General features: G+C 42.0%; 1 protein-coding gene across 1 annotated transcript; it reads left to right on the top strand.

Moving 5' to 3' along the window:
- Nucleotides 1–2,254: 2,254 nt before the first annotated feature.
- atic (5-aminoimidazole-4-carboxamide ribonucleotide formyltransferase/IMP cyclohydrolase) lies at nucleotides 2,255–10,890 on the top strand. Its single transcript, XM_080501058.1, has 15 exons — nucleotides 2,255–2,391; nucleotides 2,570–2,696; nucleotides 2,788–2,931; nucleotides 5,186–5,274; nucleotides 5,387–5,538; nucleotides 6,669–6,825; nucleotides 7,311–7,436; nucleotides 7,529–7,636; nucleotides 7,712–7,797; nucleotides 7,874–7,963; nucleotides 8,669–8,794; nucleotides 8,875–8,967; nucleotides 9,059–9,241; nucleotides 10,232–10,387; nucleotides 10,532–10,890. Exons 1-15 carry the CDS (start codon nucleotides 2,373–2,375, stop codon nucleotides 10,649–10,651), a joined length of 1,776 nt encoding a protein of 591 aa, XP_080357184.1. The 5' UTR covers nucleotides 2,255–2,372; the 3' UTR covers nucleotides 10,652–10,890.
- Nucleotides 10,891–11,065: the final 175 nt, after the last annotated feature.

The raw sequence follows: 11,065 nt of genomic DNA, 5'->3' as shown, positions 1-11,065 counted from the left end.
TGATCATATAGGAGCAAAACATGCAAATTCATCAGGAGACTGGAGATATAATAATAAATGTGATAAGATAAAGTTGTGTGAGTGTGTGTGTGTGACAACAAAGTTTTAACCAACAAGCTGAAAATAAAACTCCTGTTTAACTTTGCCAACAAGGTTTCCATTGCACTTTTGAGAGTTGATTTAATGGGAGTGAACAGAATGCATAACAAGCTTGCAGACTGAACCTCTGTGAAACTGCAGCTTTTAATTTGGCTGATGAAAAATCATGCGACTCAATAGGAGCTCATTTAGTTGTGTGACTTGTCAGCTGTTTGACAAATGCCATTTGGCCCATTTTCTGACAAAGGCCCCTTTGACACAGTACAAAAAAATCACAGCTAATTGATAAGGCAGTGGAGCAATATATGGAGGTCATTGATTCTGTTTCTCTTCTAATTTAATCCGAATACACCAGTCATGTTGATTAAAAATTCCCCGCGTAAATTACAGTTATTGCTGATAATGCTGTCAGTTTTCCCAGCGGCTGCCTGGACGAAAGTGCTGACGTACCTTCCACCTCTTTCTATTTTTTAACCAATAACGTATAGTGAGTCTGTGTCTTTCCATAAAAATGTTTCACTGTCTATTGAATCACTCAAGTCATCCCTGAGATGTCAGAGCAGCCCTCCAACGCCGGAGCAGTTACCAGAAACCCCCCATTTTCATAGTTAGACAAATAAATCGGCCTCTTTTTATTTTTGTTGGATTATAAACTGGTGGTGGGGGGGCCTTAAAATATTTACACCCTGTAGTTTAATCAATCAGCAAAATGTCGGCCTCATTACGTAAATATGAACAGATTGTGTGATCTTTTAACGTAATCACACGTATTGCTGCTGGTTCTCCAAGGCCCCGTCCTGTCACTTAACTAATGGACAAGTGAGGCCGTGAGCGACGGGGCCCAATAAATTCACATCTGTCCGACTTAAAATGCTGTTCTAAAGCAAGAAAAAGGCCCCGTTTATTTTTATTTTTTTTGCCAGTAAAGTTTATTGATAAAGGCAAGCTCAAAGTGAACGTATTCATGAGAGACGTTTATTGTTGCAGGAAGTGTATGTTACAAGTGTTTTGCCAGTCGAGGCCCCTCGTGATGTCACTGTGACCTTCGTGCTCATCATCAGAACATATTTGACCTGCAACAAACACAAGAAAGAACTGAAAACCATATGTCAACACGTCTTATGGCCAAAATAATGATGCTTATAGATGGATTTTAGAAAGAACTAAATCACAGTAAGGCAGAGCGATTACAGATGAACTTACAAGTTTGAGATTTTTTTGGTAAATTGTGCTTCTTCTTTTTTTAACACCAACTAATTAGAAGTGAAATGTTCCTCAGTCACAGTATAAATCATAGCATTTACTGAAGGTTCAGTTTGTTTACAAATACTTGGTGGATTTTGTCACTGAATCTTTCCACTGCTATAATGTAAATTGTTATAGCACAGACAATATATTCTATATTTCTTTTATTTCTCATTATTATATGACAGTACATATCCATCATGTGTCATTTGTTCATGTTTAAGAAACACAACATAATGAATGAACTTATTAATAAGACCTGTTTATGAGCAAGGCCCATGTACGCCATCTCGTGGCAAAGTGAAAGAAGACGCTGGGAAAAAGAAAGTCGCTTATCGATACCTCAACTTGATGTATGTCTGGTGTGTGTGTGTGTGTGTGTGTGTGTGTGTGTGTGTGTGTGTGTGTGTGTGTGTGTGTGTGTGTGTGTGTGTGTGTGTACATATACATATACATATACATATACATATACATTGGATTGGATTGGATTAGATTAGATTTGATTAAACTATATTGTGTGCTATAAATCAAAAATATTCACATCAATAGCGACTCGGAGATTTAGAGAGCAAATCATCTGATATCTATGTTCATACACTGTCATGATCTGGTCTCACTCAAAGTGCAAAAGGTTTAAAAACTGGCATCATGTGCACGTGATCATCAGATACCACGTGCACGTGGCAAGGATAAAGACTCAACATTCAAAGAATAGTATCTGTATTTGTAGTGTTGCATTGTTTTACTTGAGTTTCTTGATTGTCTTGCGCTTGTTTCTGACGAAAATGCGCATTTTGTGCGCGTGGTGAATCTTTTGGGTGCGCTTGTTTTTTTTTTTCCGGGGCGGGCCGCTGGTCTCAGAAGGGCGGGTCTTTCCACTTTTTAAGCACATGATAGAATCGATGAAGAGCTCCGTGATCCCTGTCACCTCCCCTTCATCTCTGCAGAAGCAGTGAAGCACCTCGGAGGACCAGAAGTTCCTGCTAACACCCGGACAAACCTGCGCACCGCCCCCGTGAGTGGAGAACATGGCCTCCTCGGAGCTTGGTGAGTGTTTGCTGCACTTTTAATCAACTATGTGAGTGTGAACTCGGTGAAGTTTCGCTCTGCCACATGCAGGCTGTTAGCTTCCCAGGCTAACACGAGCCAGCGGAATGACTGAGCTTCTCTGGTCAAACGTTTGCATTTTGTTTTGTTTTTTTTCCTCCTGCGTCTCCACGCGCAGCACTTCTGAGCGTGTCGGACAAAAGCGGCCTGCAGGACTTCGCCAAACGGCTGGTGGCTGCGGGTTTGTCCCTGGTGGCCTCGGGTGGGACGGCTAAAGCCCTGCGTGATGCTGGGCTGGCGGTCAGGTGTGTCATCCGCGCGCGTGTTTAAGTTTTAACCACGTGGACTGCACGCAGTAGTCTAAAAACAATGTGTGCGCGTGTGTGGTGCGTTCAGGGACGTGTCCGAGCTGACCGGACATCCAGAGATGCTGGGCGGCCGAGTGAAGACCCTCCATCCCGCCGTGCACGGGGGCATCCTGGCCAGGAGGAGCCCCTCCGACACCGCAGACATGGAGAAGCTGGGCTACAGCCTGGTCAGGTGAGGACTGCAAACCATGTCGCGTGCTCTGAGGTGGCCGGAAGTGAACAATATGAATTAAAAGAAAGTTAAAAAAAAAAAAACTTTCCAGAAGTTGAAAATGGAGCTGCTGCTGTCGTGCAGACTATAGGCTGATTTGATTAGAGACCAGCTTCATATGGAGAAGCACGTGTCATTTAGTGGCCTGGTAATTGGGAAACTGCTGCTCCTGCATGCCTGTCTTGTGACTCTGGTTTTTTTTCTGGGAATAGAAGATATTGACTCCCCCAGATAGTTGACAGTGATTTCATTGGCAAATATCAGGGTGAAAGGTATGGTTCCAGTCACAGCGTTGATTAGTTTATGATTGACTAAGGTAAGATTGGGTGAAGTCAGGAGATTGAGAAGAGACACGAAGGAGTGAAATAGTGTTGGAAGTCACTGACTTCAAAGGATCAGAGATTTAATTTGAAGACCTCAAATTAACTGTTTGGGTCATTCATGCTTGTGTCAAAGAAGATGGTCTCTAATAAAGTTAGCTGTACATGAGTTAAAGTGTCCCTGAAATAATTCTATTAAAATACACCAGTATTTAGCATTATTTTCCCCCTTTCGAATGATATATGACACACCAATGACAATCACACCACTATCTTGCTCTTGAGCGCCGAACGTCTAAATATGCCTTTAAATCTCCCGCCCTGTGAATCTGACCTAGTTTTCCCAACTTGCCGTAGTTTTGCGCTGTGACGTATGAGGGGTTATTTACTTCCGCCCACAACAGCTGATCGTAGCGTCTTGTTTACATGTGCTCTGCATTATCGCGTTATTTAGCAGTTTTTTAGAGTCATGCCTAAGCGTTGTGTTGCGGCTGGGTGTTCCCAAATGCCCAGTCCGTCTGTAAGTGTCCATAAATTCCCAAAAGATCAAACTTTGAGGAGATTATGGACAAAACAAGTGCAGCGCACTCGCTCCAACTGGACACCAACAGAGGCCTCCTATCTCTGCAGTCAACATTTCACAGATGACTGTTACGAAACAGCACCCGCAATCCGAGAGTCACTTGGTTTTGCTGTGAAGAGGAAACGTATCCTGAAACCTGGTTCTGTCCCCACCATTTTTAAACGGCTTTTTAACGGATTTTTAAACCCAACCTTCAGTAAGTCTTTTTAAAACCTGCTAAAACTTAAGACAAATAGACCAATAAACTTTGCAAAACACCCACTCTGACACAAGGGTAAATACCCGGTCACACACAATATGTGCACACGGGTAAATACCGGGTCACGCACAATATGTGCACACGGGTAAATACCCGGTCACACACAATATGTGCACACGGGTAAATACCCGGTCACGCACAATATGTGCACACGGGTAAATACCCGGTCACGCACAATATGTGCACACGGGTAAATACCCGGTCACGCACAATATGTGCACACGGGTAAATACCCGGTCACGCACAATATGTACTCACGGCTCAAACATGTATGGTTGAACGCCTTGATTTTCTTCTAATTCTTCCTCCGATGATTCCTCTCCTTCATCTTCGTCCAAAACCAACGATACGTCACTTAAATCTTCGCTAACATCGCTCCTAGGTGCTTCTGTATCGCCAAACCCCTCCATTCTTCAATCAGCTGATGTTGTTTTGGCTGGGACATATAACCCCTCGTACGTCATATCCGGTCTAGCTCAGGCGGCTCACATTTATGGCCCGCAAATATACCGTCGTCTGCTGCATCATGTAAAGTCAATTAAAAGGGTCGGAATTTGGACTTTTATCTGGGAATGTTATATACCTTTCGAAAGCATATTTATTCTTCTTTCTAAAGATGAAATATGATAAACATTTCAGGGACACTTTAAAATGTCTTCTTTTTTTTAATAAAAATTTAATAAATAAAATAAAGCTAAGTAACAAATAAAAGAAAAAAGCTGCACATGAGTGTAAATTGGACCTCGTGTTCATAATATTTTTTCTCCTCTGGAATCCTTATTGTTTGACTTCTGTAACAGATTAGTAGACATACAGCCTGGTTCATAGTTATTTTGAGACTGCAGTGTGGCGGTCTGGCCTGGCCTCATCATGGACAAAACCCATGTCTGCTTATAGCCATTTGTTCGTAACTTTAGTCCGTCATCCACTGACACCCAAATATTACTAGTCACATTTTCAAAACTTCATCTTACTCCTTGATAGGAGTTAAAACGCTCACGTACACGTTGTGATTTTGCAGGATGCGTTTATCTTTCTTTGTTTCCTTTTCAGAGTTGTGGTCTGCAACCTGTACCCGTTTGTGAAGACAGTCTCCAACCCCGATGTGACTGTAGAGGACGCTGTTGAGCAGATTGACATCGGTAAGTGGAGCTGATGCTTGAAGAATCTAGAAAATCCCTGAAGGTTGTTTTTTAATGGGGGTAAATTAAAAAGAAATGAAGGTTTTTCTGAAAGGGGTTCTTTTTCTTTCAGGCGGCGTCACCCTGCTGAGGGCGGCAGCTAAAAACCACGCTCAGGTCACCATCGTCTGCGATCCTGCCGACTACTCGCTGGTCGCCAAGGAGATGGAGAGCTCGGCGGACAAAGACACAAACCTGGAGACACGCAAGACGCTGGCTCTGAAAGTATGCAGTTTCATTACCTCCTTTTATATACACGAGTCAAATGTGTGCACTTTAAGGATAATTACACAAAAATTGCCTCAGTCTCATTTATCTATGTATTATTGTCTTGTTTGAAAAACAATCTCTTCACTGTCTTCTTTTAGTTTTTCATTTAGAAATGCAACCAATAATTCTGGGCTGTTTAGTTTTTAATGAATCTTGATATCTAAATGTCTTGACAGTGGCTCTATTGGAGGTTTTGGTCATTCATCCGTAAATTAAAGCCCAGCAGAGCTTTTACAAGTAGAAACATTCGTTAAAAAAGATGTTGTTCTGCCAAATTAAAGATTGTATTGCTGTCGTCTCTGGAGATAAACAGAATAATTTGGGACTTAAGACCATTAGTCAGATAAAATGAGCTGCTTTGGATATTTCAATCTTTTGAAATCACTTGATCGGTATTATAACTGATCATTTTACCATGCTTGATCGATCATTAACTGTAGCCTCACAATGACTAAAACACCAATGACTTATTGTGCCGTAATAATCCCAAGTAGAAAGACTCAAAAGTTGTTGTTTTTTTGAATACTTGTTCATGTGACTAACCCAACCCTTCACCTCTTCACTGTTTGGTCTTGTTTCACTTTAATCTCATTTCAGAGGAAACTGTTTAGTTTTGCAATCGGAGACTTGAGTTTAGTTTGTGAGCAAACATTCAACATGTTTCATTCACCCAGAATGAAACGTCAATTAATTTCCATTCCGTGTGGGTGGATATAGATAGATTAAACATGTATACACTCAAATTTTATTCAACGTATTCTAGATTCCTCCTCCGTGTGTTTGAAAGATGTTACTTTTGCACCAGTTTGCTATGATCTAGTCATGTTTACTTGGAGATAAACATCAGTGCAAGACAAAGTCCAGTGTTGAGGTTAACAGCTGAAATTCAGGTTAAGGTTACAGAGGTTAAAGCTGCATTTATCAACAATGTGTGAAATGTTTTAACACGTAATCCACTGCCTTAGAATGTTGCCTATGTGTATTTCTGACATACAGCTATGAAAAGTCTTGGTTTAATAGTCACGCCTGGTGTGGACATTTGTCAAAGGTTCCATGAAGATTTTATGTGTTTTTTGTTATTTAAGGCCTTCACACACACGGCCCAGTATGACGAGGCCATATCCGACTACTTCCGCGGGCAGTACAGCCGCGGTGTGTCCCAGCTGCCTCTACGTTATGGCATGAACCCTCACCAAGCACCTGCCCAGCTCTACACCCTGCGTCCAACTCTGCCACTCAAAGGTACTTTTTTTTTTTTCTCCTAGCCCACTTATGAATTGTTGGACATCTTGATTTATAAAAAAAAAAAAAAAAAAAATTGGTTATTTTTGTTTTAGTCTTCTTAATTTAAAGTCTAAATATCATTCAGTTAAAAGGCTGCTGGCGGTATAGAAAGCAAATGGTTTGCTTTCATTTGAAGGAGTTCATCTAAATCCTCTAAAATATACTTTCTTTACACACTGAAATGGCTCCATGTGCCACTGCCCTCATACTCCTGTGCATCCCTTATGTTAGCGTGGTCATTAAGCAATACATCCAGCAGAGGGCAGTAAAAATGTAAAGATAACTGCTGTTAGTATTGACAGAATTTATGGAGGAATAAATACATTTTTATGAAGCAGGAGAGGAAAAATTCTTCAGTGAAGTCCATTGAAGAATTTCAATGCAAATAAATGAGGACGGTTTTTCTAATTGAAATGGTTTTTTTAAATTTATTTTACTCCTAGTGGTCAACGGTTCCCCTGGTTTCATCAACCTGTGTGACGCTCTGAACGCTTGGCAGCTGGTCCGAGAGCTGAAGAGCGCTCTGGGCTTGGCTGCAGCCGCCTCCTTCAAACATGTCAGCCCCGCAGGTAACGTCGAAGAAGTGCGCCATCAACAGCGTAGATGTGGAAAATGGAGTTGTCAATCGGATAATGGCGGGGGTTTTTTTCCCACCTTGCAGGAGCTGCTGTTGGAGTTCCTCTGACTGAGGAGGAAGCCAAAGTTTGCATGGTCCATGACCTGCTGAAGGATCTCACGCCACTCGCTACCGCCTATGCCCGCGCCAGAGGTGGGAAACTACGCACTAGAAAAACACTGTTTATTCTTATATGGGAAAAGTCGTAACTGTGTTTTCAATCTCCAGGTTCAGACAGAATGTCATCTTTTGGAGATTTCATTGCCGTGTCGGATATCTGCGACGTTCCCACCGCCAAGATCATATCGAGAGAGGTCAGTGACGAAGACAAATGCAAAAATGTCCATTTTATTGGTCGTGCTTACAGTGATTTATTCTGATCAATCTCAGGTGTCGGATGGCATCATTGCTCCTGGTTACGATGAGGAGGCGCTCAAAATCCTCTCCAAAAAGAAGAATGGCAACTACTGTGTGCTTCAGGTGAGTCGGTGTCAGGAAGCACAACAGTGTGCCTCAGAGTAGTTTTGCCAAAATCCCCTACAGTCTTTTTTTGAAAGTTGAGACAGCGTGTGTCCAATCAAATTTGAAGGAAGTTGCTTTTCAGCAATCCTCAGGTTAAATTGCCTTCTACAACAATTCTGTTATTTTTAATGTCAAAAAAACACTCAACAATTAGGCTATTAGATGAATATTCTTGTTTACATAATGTCAGAATCCACATGACATTGGGGGGGGGGGGGTATTATTGTAGTATTTTTCCTGTGCGTCTTAATGCGGCTCAACTCTGATTCAACGTCTTTAATCTGACATCTCCAAAATCAGAAAGTGATGTCGTCATGGCTTAAAATCTGTGGCTTTATGTCTTAGAGTGGGAAGAGATTCCGTCTTTGATCAACCGTAATCTTGCCTATTTCATGTGTGGCTGCTTCTATTTGCTACTAATGACCGAAGGAGGTGAAGTGGAACACGGCACTTGCGAGACACAATAAATCTCAATATGAAAGTATCATTTCTGCTTCGCTGTTAAAAAAAAAAAAAAAAAAAAAAAACGTTTTTGTAGTGACACACGTAACCCAAATATACTTGCCTTTTCAAAATTCCTACTGAATTAATTTGAAAGTTTGAATCGACTCTTTGTGTTTTCAATGAGAATAATGCTGTTGACCTCGTGTCTCTTCATCCCAGATGGATCCGGACTACGAGCCCGACGACGCGGAGGTGAGAGTGTTGTTTGGACTCTATCTCAAACAAAAGAGAAACGGCGCGATGGTCGACAAGGAGTTCTTCACCAACGTTGTTTCCAAAGGCTCGGTGAGCTGCCGTCGTGTGCGTTTAGCTTTTTTCTGTTCCTCCCTTATTCTGATTTTTCCATTTTTCTTTGTGTCCACAAGCTGTCCGAGGAAGCGGTGCGTGACCTCACCGTGGCTACCATCGCCGTCAAGTACACCCAGTCCAACTCTGTCTGCTACGCTAAGGACGGCCAGGTGAGGGCGGGGCAGGTCACCAGAGGAAGAGGGGAAAACCTCATGAAGCTGCACGTTTTTTTTTTTCTCAAATGTTTCCTTTGCTTTCCAGGTCATTGGCATCGGCGCCGGTCAGCAGTCCCGTATCCACTGCACACGTCTGGCAGGTGATAAAGCTGACAACTGGTGGCTAAGACACCACCCTCGCGTCCTCAACATGAAGTTTCGCAGCGGCGTGAAGCGAGCAGAGATGGCCAACGCCATCGATCAGTATGTGAGCGACACCATCGGAGAGGTGAGGCGGCAGGGGGGACCACGACGCAATGTGTTTTTTTATATTTGCACTTTGTGAAAGTAACTCCTGCTATACATATTTGTATAGATGGGAAAGGAGACCATGCAAGTCGGCAGTGTAAAACACAAATGACAAAGTAAATTCAATTAGCAGGTCGAATTGCATAATATAACATGCAAAATACCTTTAATGAAAATGTGGGTGCACAATCGTAGAATGCCTGAAAGTTTTGCAGATAAGTGTAGATTTTTAAACATATCAATTGTTCAAACACCTTTAAATGTATAAAAATATGTTTTGGTCATATTGAAATCTAGAGAACAGGAATAGTGCAATGAACATTTGAACATGTAGAACTATATTTTGTTGTTGTAACGGTAATTACTTCACATTACCAAATAGTTTTTCATCCATATTTCAGCAAACTGACTTATGAGTCTCTTCACATGCAAAATGGAGCACAAAGCTTTGGAAAAACAAAAACCTTTTGTTTTTCAGTGAAGCTCACACTTTTTGACCACTCATGTGGAAAATAAGTAAATGGAAGTAGCAGCAATATTTTTTTTGATTATTTTTTTTTTGCTTCCTCCATAAAACAAATGCCCAGAGGGATCTCATTTATCCCTGGTTTTGGAGCCTCGGCACATATTCCAGGCAGAGGAAGGCTTCTTGTTTCTCCGCATCTTCTAAAATAAATAAAAACAATTGCATGTATACGAAACCCTTTGAGGAGTGAAGAGGACCAGCTCGGCATCAATAAATGGTGTTGAATCCTCTTTTGTTCTCGGAAATTAAATGTGAATTCGCAGTCCACCAAAAGTTTAGCGGCAGTCTGCAGTTTTATACTTGGATTTGGTTTTTCCTCTTTGGTTTTTCAAGTTGAGCGGTGCCCACAGTAATAGTCAACTGGTCCGATCTCATCACGAAGCACAAAGTTCGAGACATTGGACTTGAATAACCCCGTATTAATATGGATTCTTGTGTTCGCAGGGCCCAGATCTGGCGGTTTGGAAGTCCATGTATGAGGAGGTGCCCGAGGCTCTGTCCCAGGCTGAAAAGAAGAACTGGATCAGCTCCCTGCAGGCTGTGGCCGTCAGCTCTGACGCCTTCTTTCCTTTCAGAGATAACATAGATCGTGCCAAACGGGTAAATACTGTTTAGATGTCTCTGCAGAAATGGCTTTAAAAAAAAAAGAAAAAAACAGACCATAATCCTTGGCATGCATAAATGTTGTTGCACTTGGATCAGCTTTCTAAACATTTTCACCCACATTTCTTCCTTCTGTTTCAGAGTGGCGTCGAGTACATTGCAGCTCCAGCCGGCTCCGCCGCTGACGAGGTCGTGATCAACGCCTGTAATGAGCAAGGCATCACCCTGGTGCACACCAACCGCCGACTCTTCCACCACTGAGGAAAGCCTCTCCGGGCGTCTTCCCAGTAGTTCTTCACTGCAGAGCTGAAAGCTGCATTTCTAACACTGCTGTTGCTCGAACATTCCGACCTTAATTATGCTTAGATGTTAAGGACACACATGCACTGTTTTCTACCGCATTAATTACATTCCTGACTTGAGATCGCACCGTTAGTGTTTAGAGTAACCTGCATTCTTCATTGTCGGTCAGTCGCTTGTCATTTTGGAATAAACTGATAATAGCAGTTTACGTGTGATGTGCATTATTTAGTCTCGGCAGAAGTGTTGCAAGTTTTCATAATTTAGTGACGTTTGAATTGCTGAAAAGGTATTCAAACTTTTGCAATATGTTGCAGGTTTTGTCCCCCTTCTGAGTTTTAATTGACAATTTTTCAACAAACTAAAAACCTGTGT

The sequence above is a fragment of the Blennius ocellaris genome (assembly GCF_963422515.1).
Source record: "Blennius ocellaris genome assembly, chromosome: 1".
In the NCBI taxonomy this organism is placed as follows: domain Eukaryota; kingdom Metazoa; phylum Chordata; class Actinopteri; order Blenniiformes; family Blenniidae; genus Blennius; species Blennius ocellaris.
The sequence above is the reverse complement of the archived record's forward strand: the minus strand, read 5'-3'. Positions and strand labels throughout refer to the sequence as shown.